General features: G+C 50.6%; 2 protein-coding genes across 4 annotated transcripts in view; both read right to left on the minus strand.

Annotated features, from left to right (window-relative positions):
- The window catches only part of LOC310817380 (transient receptor potential cation channel subfamily M member 4-like), a 20,120-nt gene extending 7,368 nt beyond the window's left edge, over positions 1-12,752 (minus strand). For all 3 annotated transcript variants that reach the window (XR_014554679.1, XM_083687941.1, XM_083687942.1), the window contains exons 1-13: positions 12,523-12,752; positions 10,994-11,055; positions 9,889-10,066; positions 9,172-9,352; positions 7,872-8,041; positions 7,602-7,779; positions 3,425-3,489; positions 2,953-3,183; positions 2,263-2,365; positions 1,939-2,054; positions 1,191-1,487; positions 703-804; positions 1-35 (exon numbers count right to left, since the gene is read on the minus strand). The exon at positions 1-35 is cut by the window's left edge and continues 94 nt beyond it. Coding sequence is in view for 2 of the 3 variants with exons in the window: in XM_083687941.1 (XP_083544067.1) it covers positions 1-35; positions 703-804; positions 1,191-1,487; positions 1,939-2,054; positions 2,263-2,365; positions 2,953-3,183; positions 3,425-3,489; positions 7,602-7,779; positions 7,872-8,041; positions 9,172-9,352; positions 9,889-10,066; positions 10,994-11,055; positions 12,523-12,582 (1,778 nt within the window). In the remaining variant the exon portion in view is untranslated. The remainder of the gene's footprint in view (positions 36-702; positions 805-1,190; positions 1,488-1,938; positions 2,055-2,262; positions 2,366-2,952; positions 3,184-3,424; positions 3,490-7,601; positions 7,780-7,871; positions 8,042-9,171; positions 9,353-9,888; positions 10,067-10,993; positions 11,056-12,522) is intronic.
- A 1,200-nt stretch (positions 12,753-13,952) lies between these two features.
- Positions 13,953-14,834, minus strand: LOC310817390 (uncharacterized protein). The gene is made up of 3 exons (XM_083687955.1): positions 14,758-14,834; positions 14,545-14,655; positions 13,953-14,119 (listed from the first exon to the last, which is right to left on the minus strand). Exons 1-3 carry the CDS (start codon positions 14,826-14,828, stop codon positions 13,960-13,962), a joined length of 342 nt encoding a protein of 113 aa, XP_083544081.1. The 5' UTR covers positions 14,829-14,834; the 3' UTR covers positions 13,953-13,959.
- Positions 14,835-14,940: the final 106 nt, after the last annotated feature.

The raw sequence follows: 14,940 nt of genomic DNA on the forward strand, positions 1-14,940 counted from the left end.
TACACACACTCCCCCTTCAGCATCCTACTGACCCTCTGGGGGGGAGGGGGGGGGGGGTTAATACAGACACACTCCCCCTTCAGCATCCTACTGACCCTCTGGGGGGGGGGGGGGGGGGTTATTACAGACACACTCCCCCTTCAGCATCCTACTGACCCTCTGGGGGGGGGGGGGGGGGGGGGGGGTTAATACAGACACACTCCCCCTTCAGCATCCTACTGACCCTCTGGTGGGGGGGGGGGGTTAATACAGACACACTCCCCCTTCAGCATCCTACTGACCCTCTGGGGGGGGGGGGGGGGGGGTTAATACAGACACACTCCCCCTTCAGCATCCTACTGACCCTCTGGGGGGGGGGGGGTTAATACAGACACACTCCCCCTTCAGCATCCTACTGACCCTCTGGGGGGGGGGGGGGGGGTAATACAGACACACTCCCCCTTCAGCATCCTACTGACCCTCTGGGGGGGGGGGGGGGGGGTTAATACAGACACACTCCCCCTTCAGCATCCTACTGACCCTCTGGTGGGGGGGGGGGGTTAATACAGACACACTCCCCCTTCAGCATCCTACTGACCCTCTGGGGGGGGGGGGGTGTTAATACAGACACACTCCCCCTTCAGCATCCTACTGACCCTCTGGGGGGGGGGGGGGGGGTTAATACAGGCAGACAGACAGAGAGACAGGCAGACAGACAGGTACCTTGAGAGCCTTCCTCTTTGAGGTGACGTACTCCAGGCCCAGAGGAGAGTGGTAGAACGGCTGACACACATCCCCCAATAGATCCTCCAACACACGAGACACCTGGGGGGAGGGGGAGAGGAGAGGAGAGGGGAGAAGAGGAGAGGGGAGAAGAGGGGGAGGGGGAGGAGAGGAGAGGAGAGAAGAGGGGAGGGGGGGAGGAGAGGAGAGGGGAGAAGAGGAGAGGAGAGAAGAGGGGAGGGGGGGAGGAGAGGAGAGGGGAGGGGGAGGAGAGGAGAGGGGAGAAGAGGGGAGGGGGAGAGGAGAGGAGAGGAGAGGGAGAGGAAAGGGGAGGAGAGGGGGAGGAAGAGTCAGGGACGTCTTTAAGGGATTGCCAATACAAACTTCAATACAAAACTATACGAACACTATCCCTTTAACAATCTGTTACCTGTTCCTTTAACCAGAGATCCATGCCCCACCCCCCCTCCTCCTCCCCCACCCCTCACCTCAAACAGACTGAGCTCTTTGGCGGGCCCCTGTGTGTTGTTGGGGGTCTTGGTGGGGGAGGAGTCCAGCAGGTTGGCCAGTGACAGGGCAGAGGCTGCAGCTCCCTGCCTCTCCCCCAGGTGGCGCTGCAGCAGGCTGTAGGCCACGGAGCTGTCGGCCAGCGAGCGGTACAGCCCCTCCAGGCGCCCGTACGTCAGGTAGTCCAGGATGTTCAGGCCGTTCTCCGTGAACAGACGCACAAACTCGGGCTTGTCGTTGACCAGGGCATCCGTCATAGAGTCCTGAAGGTCCTCATACTAGGGGGAGGGGGGAGGGGGTGGTCAAAGGGAGAGGACTTTTTGGCAGAATATCTGTGTGTGTGTGTGTGTGTGTGTGTGTGTGTGTGTGTGTGTGAGTGTGTGTGTGTGTGTGTGTGTGTGTGTGAGTGTATATGTGTGTGTGTGTGTGTGTGTGAGTGTATATGTGTGAGTGTGAGTGTGTGTGTGAGTGTATGTGTGTGTGTGTGTGTGTGAGTGTGTATGTGTGTGTGTGTATCTGTGTGTGTGTATGTGTGAGTGTATATGTGTGTGTGTATGTGTGAGTGAGTGTATGTGTGTGTGTGTGTGTGTGTGTGTGTGTGTGTGTGTGTGTGTGTGTGTGTGTGTGTATGTGTGTGTGAGTGTATATGTGTGTGTGTGTGTGTGTGTATATGTGTGAGTGTATATGTGTGTGTGAGTGTATGTGTGTGTGTGTGTGTGTGTGTGTTACCTTCCAGTGGATGTCTCCATTGAAGAGCTCAGTCTTAGCGATGTCCACTCTGTTCCAGGTCACCGCCAGCTTCAGCTCCTCCGTGTAGGCGTCACTGGACACACGCTGCTTACTCGCTGACACACACACGCAAACACACACACACCTGTTTTATAGTGTGGAAATGAGAGTGTGTGTGTATGTGTTACCTCTGACCAGGGCATTGAGCACCACTGTGTGTGTGTGTGTGTGTGTGTGTGTGTGTGTGTGTGTGTGTGTTACCTCTGACCAGGGCATTGAGCACCACTGTGTGTGTGTGTGTGTGTGTGTGTGTGTGTGTGTTACCTCTGACCAGGGATTTGAGCAGCACCGTGTCAAAGTCCTCCGGCCCCTCCTGCTCTCCGTGGTAGACGGTGATCAGCTCTCTGTTCTGGTAGATACTCACAACCTGGGGGTCAGGGGTCAGAGGTCAGGGTTAGGGGACAGAGGTCAGGAGAGTGTTGGGGTTGTCTCAAGGATCCCACTTAGCATCTAACCAGTAAATCACTGGAAAGAAGCTTGATAACCACAACAGCTGTTTAAAGGGGAGGTCTACTCTGTGTCTTCCTGCCTTACCCTTTCCACCATCTTGTCTGTTTCTTACCCTCTCCACCATCTTGTCTGGTTCTTACCCTTTCCACCATCTTGTCTGTTTCTTACCCTCTCCACCATCTTGTCTGTTTCTTACCCTCTCCACCATCTTGTCTGGTTCTTACCCTTTCCACCATCTTGTCTGTTTCTTACCCTCTCCACCATCTTGTCTGGTTCTTACCCTCTCCACCATCTTGTCTGGTTCTTACCCTTTCCACCATCTTGTCTGTTTCTTACCCTCTCCACCATCTTGTCTGGTTCTTACCCTCTCCACCATCTTGTCTGGTTCTTACCCTCTCCACCATCTTGTCTGGTTCTTACCCTCTCCACCATCTTGTCTGGTTCTTACCCTCTCCACCATCTTGTCTGGTTCTTACCCTCTCCACCATCTTGTCTGGTTCTTACCCTCTCCACCATCTTGTCTGTGTCCTCGTTGGGGAAGTGTTTCCTGACCTTCTCCGCCACTCGGTCCTTCAGGTCCACACTAGGCCCCGCCTCCCCCTCGCTCTCGTTGGACGACGGGGCCGGGGGTGTAGACGATAGGCTGTCCAGAATGTCACTCAAGAAGTCGGCAACACCCCCTGAGCCTGCGAGCACCAACCAGGGCATAGAGTTCTTCAGGGAGGAGTCCAACCTCTGGAGGGGGGGAGACACAGAGAGAGAGAGAGAGAGAGAGAGCAAAAATATTCATGTGATAATTAATTATAGTTGTTGTCTGTGTAAATTGTGTCCTTTTAAAATGTTGATAATAGTGATGTGTTTATACTTTGTAAACCCTTGAAACAGAGACCTTGGTCTCAAAGGGTCTCCCTGAAGAAATAAAGGATCAATAAAAAATAAATCAATAGATTGAGTTAATGAAAAGTCATGATTTTACCTCCAGCAGGGTGGTCTCCCCTGACAGCAGCATACACAACACTGGGATGTCTATGCTGCCACTGCCTACACACACACACACACACACACACACACACACACACACACACACACACACACACACACACACACACACACACACACACACAGACACGTTAGCAACAATTGCAGTGAGACATCAAACACCATTGTGTTCCTCCTGCTCCTCACCCTGCCTCCACATGTTAGCCAGCTCAGTCTTCTCCACGCCAGGGGAGCCGGGGGGGTATGGTATCAAACACGTGTGTTCTACCTCCACCAGCCTCCCCTGGTACAGGCAGAGGCCTGAGCAGAAGCATGCCCTGGCTGCGCTCCAGCCTGGCAGAGCCCCCACCTCTGTGCTGCAGTGCTTTCCTCTCACCACCAGAGGGCACTACACATTTACATTACATTTATGGCATTTAACAGACGCCTTTATCCAAACGACTTACAACAAATATATTTGTTTAAGCAAGTGAATCATCTATCCATCAGTCATCATAAGAAAAAGTAATCTATGCTAGGAACAGGGGCTATTGGCAGTCACAATGCTAGAAGAAGGAAGGAACTTTTTTTTTTTTTTTTTTAACAGGAGTGAAACAGGGGGTGAAGAGGTTGTTAGGGTTAGGGTTAGTACAGGGGGGTAGTGGGGGTGAAGAGGTTGTTAGGGTTAGGGTTAGTACAGGGGGGTAGTGGGGGTGAAGAGGTCTCTAGGGTTAGGGTTAGTACAGGGGGGTAGTGGGGGTGTAGAGGTTGTTAGGGTTAGGGTTAGTACAGGGGGGTAGTGGGGGTGAAGAGGTCTCTAGGAGGGACAGTTAAGATGTAGCCTGAAGAGATGGGTCTTCAATCTATGGTGGAAGATGGGTAGTGAGAAGTCAGGGGAACTCATTTACAGTTATGCCATTTAGAAGACGCCTTTAACCAAAGAGATCAACAGACGGGTGGCAGCATTCCGGATGAGCTGCAGAGGTCTGATGGAGGAGGCGGGGAGACCGGCCAAGAGTGCATTGCGGTAGTCAAGGCGAGAGATCACAAGAGTTTGGACCAAAAGTTGTGCTGTTTCTCTGGTGAGGAATGGACGTATCCTTCTGATGTTGTAGAGGAAGAATCTACAGGAGCGTGCTGTCGCTGAGATGTTTGCCACACAGGATAAGTGGTTGTCAATGATCACCCCAAGGTTCTTGGCTGTATGGGAGGAGGTCACAGTACAGTTCTCTACTGTGATGGAGAAGTCTTGGAGAGGGCAGGCTTTCCCCGGGAGGAAGAGCAGCTCAGTCTTGTTAAGGTTGAGCTTGAGGTGGTGGGCTGACATCCAAGCAGAAATGTCTACAAGTCACACAGAGACACGTGTTGCTGCCTGTGAGTCAGAAGGGGGGAAAGAGAGAAAGGGTTGAGTGTCATCTGCGTAGCAGTGGTAGGAGAAACCATGTGAGGAAATTACTGACCCAAGAGATTTGGTATAGAAGGAGAACAGTAAGGGCCCTAGGACAGAACCCTGGGGACTCTGACAGAGGAAGACAGAGTGGTAAGGGAGTGGGTACGCAGGTTGCGACCCAGTGTGGGTAGAGACTGACTGGGAGGGGGTGGATTTGAGGGGAAGGGAGAAGGATACAAAATGATGATCAGAAACGGGAAGAGGGGTAACAGTAAGGTTGGAGGGATGGGAGGATCTAGTGAAGACAAGGTCGAGCTGATTGCCCGCCTTATGAGTCGGAGGAGAGTGGGACAGGGTAAGGCCGAAGGAGGAGAGAAGGTCAAGTACTCCAGACGAGTGAAGCTTCTCTGACTGGATGTTGAAGTCACCCAGTAGTGAGAGCGGTGTACCGTCCTCAGGGAAGAAGCTGAGAAGGACATCCATCTCATCTAAGAAGTGGCCAAGCTGACCTGGTGGACGATAGATAACAACAATGTGAAGTTTGACAGGGGAGGTGACAGAAACAGCATGGAATTGGAAGGTGGATATGGACAGGTGTGACAGGGGAAGGACATTATGTGACCACTTAGGTGAGATGAGTCATGTTCCTCCCCCTCGACCAGAGAGTCTAGGGGAATGAGAAAAGGAGTAGGCATCAGAGAGGGCTGCCGGGGTAGCTGTGTTTTCCAGTGTAATCCATGTCTTTGTGAGAGCAAGGAAGTGGAGAGACATGAAGCAGGCATAGGCTGAGATAGCCTCTGCTTTCCCGACCTCTGACTGGCAGTTCCAAAGTCCTCCCGCGACAGTGAGGTCGTGGTCAGTGATTCTTTTTTCAAATAGAATAAAAATACTTAGTAGTTTAGCCTTCCTCTCAGGCCTTCCTTCCTCTCAGGCCTTCCTTCCTCTCAGGCCTTCCTTCCTCCCAGGCCTTCCTCTCAGGCCTTCCTTCCTCCCAGGCCTTCCTTCCTCTCAGGCCTTCCTCCCAGGCCTTCCTTCCTCCCAGGCCTTCCTCTCAGGCCTTCCTCTCAGGCCTTCCTCCCAGGCCTTCCTTCCTCTCAGGCCTTCCTCTCAGGCCTTCCTCTCAGGCCTTCCTTCCTCCCAGGCCTTCCTTCCTCTCAGGCCTTCCTCTCAGGCCTTCCTTCCTCCCAGGCCTTCCTTCCTGTCAGGCCTTCCTTCCTGTCAGGCCTTCCGCAATGGACTCCACAAGGATTGACTCCTTCATCTTCGTGTCAGGAGGCTGTCGCTCTGTGACCGTCAAGATAGAAATGCAGATTCTGTGATTGCTGATGACTAGCAGGGTAGCAGCCCCTCCCACCTGACGATCAGTTAATGACCAGACAGGTTTCACCACTCAATCCCAAATGTATCAGTCCTGGTCCAAGGTGAGCAGGAGTTAAATACCTGGCAGAATAGTTTCAGACCCTCCCACTGGAGATAACCAGCAATTGGCTTCAAACTCCCAGTGAATCAACCATCAGACTGAATCCCTCAGTGTCAGTTATAACAACAGTAAAGTCAGTGGTCATAAAGCGTGTGTGTGTTTGTGTGTGGGTGTGTGTGTGTTCATGCATGAGTGTGTGTGTGTGTGAGATCTGTTACCACAAGACTCTCCAACGGGTTTCATGTCCTCCTGGGTGTTATTAATATGATAATTGTCTGTGGTTATTGGACTTGAATTAATTCACTTGAATTAATTGTTGCAAACACAATTATGGATATGAGACAGATTATTTTCCATTGAGGGATTCTTTTTGGCCACTTGGTTATAGACCAGTTTTGTAGAGAGACTGAGATGATCAATCCCATCAATCCACCATTCAACTTTGTAGATTGTTGTAAGTCTCCCAGGCCTCAGGGTCGCATTCCTGAGCAGTTTTGTTCCTCTCCAATTGCTCAGTTTGTAATGACAACCTGATCCACACAGTGTGTAATTGATTCCTATGCAAATCAGAGACCCTATAAAAACAAAGATATTACTTCCAAAATTACATGAACTATTATCCTTGCATTATGATGGACTCAGTTCAACTTACTGAGTGATTTGTTGATTATATTTTTCCATTTTAGCTAATTTTAAGAGAGTCGTAGCAAAGGGTCTGATTACTTATGTATGAGGTTTTTCTGTATTTCAATTTTAATAAATTTACTGAAATTTCTAAAAACGTGTTTTTGCTTTGTCATTCTGGGGTATTGTGTTTGGATTGATGGCAAAGTCTTTTAATTTAGTCCATTTTAAATTGAGTCTATAAACCAACAAAATGTGGAAAAAGTGAAGGGGTCTGAACACTTTCTGAAGGCACTGTATCTGTGTGTGTGTGTGTGTGTGTGTGTGTGTGTGTGTGTGTGTGTGTGTGTGTGAGATCTGTTACCACAAGACTCTCCAACGGGTTTCATGTCCTTCTGGGTGTTATTAATATGACTGTCTGTGGTTATTGGACCATGTGACTCTGATCCAGCCTGTTCTTCCTGAAGAACTGTCCTTCCCTCCCTCCCTCCCTCCCTCCCTCCTTCCTTCCTTCCTTCCTTCCTTCCTTCCTTCCTTCCTTCCTTCCTTCCTTCCTTCCTGAAGTATTCACTGATCTAACAAGACCACCCAGTCAAGACTGAACAATGGCTTCCTCAAGGGAAGGACGGAAGGAAGATAGGAAAGAAGATAGGAAGGAAGGAAAGTAGGAAGAGTACCTTCTTACAGTATTGGGACAGGCCCAAAGTAGTAGTAGTTGTTTTTGAGTCCTGTGTGTCTCACCCCAGATGCCGGTGCGTTGATGGGAGATGTAGTCCTCTAGTCTGGCCCTAAACCCCGCCTCACCGCCTCGACGGCCCACGCTGCCATCGTCCACCAATAGGAAGGCCTGGTAGTTGTTGTCTAGGCAACAGGAGTCACGTGACGTGTTCTGGACGTAGTACTTGGCAGGGAAGCTTCCCTGAGAGAGAGACAGATAGGGAGTTTATGTGTGTGTGTGTGTGGGTGTGTGTGTGTGTGTGTGTGTGTGTGTGTGTGTGTGTGTGTGTGTACCTGGGGGTTGACCAGCTGCTGGCGGTTGTAGACCAGACTCCAGGGGGCGATGCCGAGCGCCACCACCTTGTTGAGGGAGAGGGAGGAGGCGGCTGTGGCGTGATCCCTCACCGCCTCCCCCACACACCTCCCCACCCCCTCCCTCAGACCTCCCGTCAGGATCCACGCCCCTGGGGGGGGGGGGGGGGGGGGGTCAGGGGGTTGAGAGTGATGCATTCTGTATTTCCAGTTGTTTGTGTTTCAAACAGAGCCACCACCCCCCAAACCCCCCCCCCCCCCCCCCACACACACACACACAGTTAACATAACCACCCTAACCAGTTACATAACCACTATGACACAGAACCATTATGATCCAGAACTGCTGCTGGTTCAGCTCTGCAGTCAGACACCTGTCATGGCCGGCCCCCCAGAGCAGGGGGGGTCCGCTGGTCGGCTCATTCACTGGTGTTAGTTTGTTTGTGGTAGGATGTTGTTACCGCAGAAACAGTCATGGTGATGTTGCTCATTCTAATTATTAACAACAATAATAATAACAATAACTGGAGCAGAAGTCATATGTGAGAAGGAGTGTTCCATGGGACAGGACAGAATGTCTCACACACACACACACACACACACACACACACACACACACACAGGAAAACCTCACAGGTTCTCACACTACTGTGGAACATCCTCTGTTTTGTACAGTGGCTCTGAGAGAGAGAGAGAGTGTGTGTGTGTGTGTGTGAGTGTATGTGTGTGAGTGAGTGTGTGTGAGTGAGTGTGAGTGAGTGTGTGTGTGTCTATTTATATGTATTGTTCTAGTGTAGTGTGTCTCTAGCGTGTTCTAGAGTAGTGTGTTCTAGAGTAGTGTGTTCTAGCGTGTTCTAGAGTAGTGTGTTCTAGAGTAGTGTGTTCTAGAGTAGGGGTCCCGGCCGGGTCTGGTCCAGTTATAGTGCGGACCCCTGGCCTTGCCAACAGGAAGTGTCCATTGTAGTTCCAAATTAAGACCTTTACCCTGAGGAGTCGTAGTGGAAACTACTACAGTTAGTACTGGACACACACACACACACACACACACACACACACACACAGCAATGTTACAACCCTGACACACACATACACACACACACACACACAGCAATGTTACAGCCCTGACACACACACACACACACACACACACACACACACACACACAGCCTGAATACTCCCACAAAACACACACTGCTGACTGCAGCATGACACAGAGAACATGTTGGATTAAAGAAAGATCTTCTTCATCATCATCATCATCACTTTGGGTGGCGTGTCCTACCTGTGCTTTGGGAGGCTTTGACCAATCCCTGCCTGAGGACCTCCCTGACCCAGGTCTTGACCTTTGCCCTCCCGTCGCCCCCCACCACGGAGACCACCAGGTTGGGGGGGGGCAGCCCCCAGTGGGTGGTCATCAGAGTGTACACCATCTGGGGGGGGGTGTCACAGGACAGACGCAGGAACTGGAGGAGGGGGGAGAAGGGGGGGGGGAGGAGGAGGGAGTAGAAGGGAGGGGGGGGAGATTATGAAGCAGACATGATGGAGGGATCAGTCAGTCAATCAAAACAAAGAGAGCAAGAATGAAGGGAATGTTCATGGAAGAGAGAATACAGAACAGGAGAGAGACAGGCAGACAGACAGACAGACAGACAGACAGACAGGCAGGCTGACAGACAGACAGACAGACAGACAGGCAGGCAGACAGGCAGACAGACAGGCAGACAGACAGGCAGACAGACAGACAGGCATACAGACAGACAGGCAGGCTGACAGACAGACAGACAGACAGGCATACAGACAGACAGGCATACAGACAGACAGGCAGGCTGACAGACAGACAGACAGACAGACAGACAGGCAGACAGACAGACAGGCATACAGACAGGCAGGCAGGCTGACAGACAGACAGACAGACAGGCATACAGACAGACAGGCATACAGACAGACAGACAGACAGGCAGACAGACAGACAGGCAGGCAGGCAGACAGACAGGCATACATAGCTGTGTCGTCTACTGGCCCCAGCGAACTCCAGCTCCCCATAGGCGTCTGTGGGGTACTCTGACGAGTGCTGGCTGCTCTCCCATTGGCTGACGATGGCCCTGCTGAAGTAGTCTCCCAGAGCAACAGACTCATGGTCGTCCCTGACCCCTCCACACTGACACAGCCTGCCATTACTGGGGGGGGGCATCAACATCAATATGTCACTGTTATAACAATCATCTTCATCATCATCACTAATAATGTCTAATTGTAATATGTCTATCACAGGAACACAGGAAGCAGTAGACTTAAGGTGATGTAGACAGGAACCTGTTGATCTAGAACGTACAGGAACCTGTTGATCTAGAACGTACAGGGAACCTGTTGATCTAGAACATACAGGGAACCTAGGGGTCTAGAACGTACAGGAACCTGTTGATCTAGAACGTACAGGGAACCTGTTGATCTAGAACGTACAGGGAACCTGTTGATCTAGAACGTACAGGGAACCTGTTGATCTAAAACGTACAGGAACCTGTTGATCTAGAACGTACAGGGAACCTGTTGATCTAGAACGTACAGGGAACCTGTTGATCTAGAACGTACAGGAACCTGTTGATCTAAAACGTACAGGAACCTGTTGATCTAGAACGTACAGGAACCTGTTGATCTAGAACGTACAGGGAACCTGTTGATCTAGAACGTACAGGAACCTGTTGATCTAAAACGTACAGGAACCTGTTGATCTAGAACGTACAGGGAACCTGTTGATCTAGAACGTACAGGGAACCTGTTGATCTAGAACGTACAGGGAACCTGTTGATCTAGAACGTACAGGGAACCTGTTGATCTAGAACGTACAGGGAACCTGTTGATCTAGAACGTACAGGGAACCTGTTGATCTAAAACGTACAGGAAACCTGTTGATCTAAAACGTACAGGGAACCTGTTGATCTAAAACGTACAGGAACCTGTTGATCTAGAACGTACAGGGAACCTGTTGATCTAAAACGTACAGGGAACCTGTTGATCTAGAACGTACAGGGAACCTGTTGATCTAGAACGTACAGGGAACCTGTTGATCTAAAACATACAGGGAACGTAGGGGTCTAGAAGGTTACCTGAAGGAATCCTCTACGAAGGTGGTACACTCTCTCTTCTTGATGATTTTGGGGATCCAGCTCTGAAACCACATGACTGTTAACTCAGGGTTAGGGTTAGGGTTCCTCTGTTAACTCAGGGTTAGGGTTAGGGTTCCTCTGTTAACTCAGGGTTAGGGTTAGGGTTCCTCTGTTAACTCAGGGTTAGGGTTAGGGTTCCTCTGTTAACTCAGGGTTAGGGTTCCTCTGTTAACTCAGGGTTAGGGTTAGGGTTCCTCTGTTAACTTAGGGTTAGGGTTCCTCTGTTAACTCAGGGTTAGGGTTAGGGTTCCTCTGTTAACTCAGGGTTAGGGTTAGGGTTCCTCTGTTAACTCAGGGTTAGGGTTCCTCTGTTAACTCAGGGTTAGGGTTAGGGTTCCTCTGTTAACTTAGGGTTAGGGTTCCTCTGTTAACTCAGGGTTAGGGTTCCTCTGTTAACTCAGGGTTAGGGTTAGGGTTCCTCTGTTAACTCAGGGTTAGGGTTAGGGTTCCTCTGTTAACTTAGGGTTAGGGTTCCTCTGTTAACTCAGGGTTAGGGTTCCTCTGTTAACTCACTCTGTTAACTCAGGGTTAGGGTTCCTCTGTTAACATCACCACCATCAATACTTTATTTATGTTTATTTAACCTTTATTTTAGCAGAGTCCCAATGAGACCAAGGTCTCTTTCACAAGGGAGCCCTGCATACACACAGTTTACAACAACACATAATACATATACATAATTACAACATTATTAAACACAATAAAGAAAAACAAACACATTTTTCAATAAAAAGGTCCTCAATCAAAACTTTAAACTGCACGAGAACAACCAACTGAAATGTTCTCCTAGATTGTTCATCAGTGAGGAGCACCACAACTAAGAGGGATTTACTCAAACCGCTGGAGACTTTATTCTGCTGAAGACCCAGGGATTATTATAATCACTACCTAATCACCATTATGGTCTCTGACTAACAACTCTAAACGGAAGATGGGACAGTTTCATCACCCCACGGTGGGTGTTTGGTTTGTCCGTGATGCGGCTCAGATTTCAAAAGATGGATGAATGCGGATATGTGGGAAACCAATGTTGATTAACTCGTTTAGTGCCGAGGGTGAATAAAGTCGGGCAAATTGTCAACATTCTCGTGTCAAGGGTGACTTTATTGACCAAAAATTATGACTATGATTATTACTTCAATTTTGTAGCCAATCAAAGTGTTGTTACTCGGTAAATACCACATGGCTCTCTCGGTCGTGAGTGTTCCTAACTTTGGCAGTTTGCGGGTTAAACGAATAAGAAGTATGTTGGTAAATCCAGATCATGTTGGTTCTACCTTATCTACACTCAAAAGCAAAGTTCCGAAATGTTGATTTAAGCCACCCACGCCTCATAAAATCCACGGTCAGCTTTTAATAACGTAACCTCGATTAACACATCTGCAGGTTCCACAACTAATCACTGGAAGTAGACGACTGAACTAAGCAGGTGTCGCAACGTCAGGACTCTCCTGTCCACCTCTCTGTACCTGGTCTTTCTCCGCCTTGCTCCCTCTGCCGCCTCCGGCTTCTCCTTCCGTGTCGCTCATCTTCGCCTGCTTTCGGTTCCCAGAGACCAGAGGTCCATTAGCGGGGGGCTCGCCTGTCTGCTAGGCTGGTTGGACCACCACGACCGCCTTCTTTAGAACCGAGGTTTGGACCGTTCTGACCTGAGTCAGGTGTAGCCTGCAGGTCTACAGGTGAGGGTGTGGTTCAACACTGCTGCCAAGACGGAAGAATGCCCTGAAAAAAGTTGACAAAGGAGCAAAGGGGAAGAGCCGAGTAGAGAAGTCCAGGCAGGCTGACAGGGAGGGTGTGTTTCTGCTAGATCAGCTTCTACTATCATTTTCAAAGTCCTGAAATGTTGATCGGGTTGTTTCATAATCCATAATCTGTAGATCTGAGATGCACGGTGTGTGTAGAACTACAGGCACGAGAGTATGCAGATCACAGATGCTAGTTAGCATCGATACTTAAACTTCGATTAAGACATTGTTAAAACACTAAAGAACGGTATTATTGTTTTGTATAGGATTTAAAATAACCACCAAACCAGACACAGTCAATAAAGGAATTTATATTATAGATTTATTTGACAATAAACTTAAATATAGATATATATATATCTTCCTTTGTACAAAACATGGTTTAATAATATGTATCATTCACAATACACAACCCCGTCCTTGTGTGTGTGTGTGTGTGTGTGTGTGTGTGTGTGTGTGTGAGAGAGAGAGAGAGAGAGAGAGTCGGTTGTGCTGAGCTCTTCTCCTGATTAATTAATTAATGATTAATGAGTACCAGACCGTGGGTGAATATACAGTCAATCTGTGGTTTAACAGACGAATATTCTGTTCCAAACAAACTCTCCATCTTTAGTCCGTAATAAACATTTCCAGGGACGGGGACGGGGGGGCAGGTAGGGACGGGGGGGGCAGGTAGGGAGGGGGAGGGACGGGGGCAGGGTAGGTAGGGACGGGGGGGGCGGGTAGGGACGGGGGGGGAAGGTAGGGACGGGGGCAGGGCAGGTAGGGAGGGGGAGGGACGGGGGCAGGGCAGGTAGGGAGGGGTAGGGACGGGGGCAGGGCAGGTAGGGAGGGGGAGGGACGGGGGGGGCAGGTAGGGACGGGGACGGGGGGGCAGGTAGGGACGGGGGGGGCAGGTAGGGAGGGGGAGGGACAGGGGGGGCGGGTAGGGACGGGGGGGGCGGGTAGGGACGGGGGCAGGGCAGGTAGGGAGGGGGAGGGACGGGGGCAGGGCAGGTAGGGAGGGGGAGGGACGGGGGGGGGCAGGTAAGGACGGGGGCAGGGCAGGTAGGGAGGGGGAGGGACGGGGGGGCAGGTAGGGACGGGGGCAGGGCAGGTAGGGACAGGGGGGGGCGGGTAGGGACGGGGGCAGGGCAGGTAGGGAGGGAGGGGTCGTGGCTACTATCTCCCGTAGCCCCGTGGGTCGTGGGCGTTCTTGGACTCGTCCTTCCCGGTGGTCTTGCTGATCTGGTACAGCGTGTTGGCCAGGTTGTGGAGCTGGCACGTGCCCAGCTGGCACCCCCGCTGAGGTGCCCGCTTCTGACGTAGTCTCATTCCCATACTGAGAGAGGAGGAGGAGGAGGAAGAGGAGGAGGCAGAGGAGAAGAGGAGGAGGAGGAGGAGAAGAAGAGTATTTAGAATGTGATACAGCACATATAAACAAATATAAGTCAACCGGCTAGGCTTAGGGTTAGGGTTAGGGTTAGGTAGTTAGGGTTACGGTTAGGTGGTTAGGGTTATGGTTAGGTAGTTAGGTAGTTGATATATATATATCAAATATAACTACATTATATTACATATATATCTGAAATATAGGTCATCACATGTAACTGATTCCAGATGCCATAGCCATCCTTTACCTGTCTGTGAGGTCAGTCAGACAGACAGACAGACAGGCAGGCAGGCAGGCAGACAGACAGACAGTCAGACAGACAGACAGGTAGACAGGCAGGCAGACAGACAGATAGACAGATATCACTCCTGTACCTGTCTGCGAGGTCAGCCAGCCATAGCATCTGAGCGTGTGCAGTGACCTTTGGGTCTGGTACATCTACATCCTCCATGACCTCTGACCCCTGGAGGCTGCCTGGTGGGCTCCTGCCAGAGAGAGGAAGAGCAGGAGAGATTAATGAGTGTGTGTGTGTGTGTATGTCTGTGTTTGTGTGTGTGTGTGTGTGTGTGTGTGTGTGTGAGACCCACCTGTACAAGGGTCTGAGTGGTGAGGCTGTGCTGAAAGGCAGAGTCAGAAGCAGCAGGACGGTCATCTCCATACTGCTCTGGCCTGGGGGGGGGGGGGGGAGAAGTATGATAACTCTAGATCTATCCCAGGGGAGGCTGGTGGAGGTAGAAATCGGAGGACAGGCTCCTTGTAATGCATAGAAT

The sequence above is a fragment of the Argentina silus genome (assembly GCF_951799395.1).
Source record: "Argentina silus genome assembly, chromosome: 16".
NCBI classification, from domain to species: Eukaryota; Metazoa; Chordata; class Actinopteri; order Argentiniformes; family Argentinidae; genus Argentina; species Argentina silus.

Bases quoted from the DNA above. Each gene is read 5' to 3' on its own strand.
- LOC310817390 (XM_083687955.1), bottom strand. From the start codon at position 14,828: ATGGAGATGACCGTCCTGCTGCTTCTGACTCTGCCTTTCAGCACAGCC. The intron at 14,656-14,757 runs GTGGGTCTCACA...TCTCTCTGGCAG, and splicing joins CCACTCAGACCCTTGTACAG to GAGCCCACCAGGCAGCCTCC. The intron at 14,120-14,544 runs GTACAGGAGTGA...CTCCTCTCTCAG, and splicing joins CTGGCTGACCTCGCAGACAG to TATGGGAATGAGACTACGTC.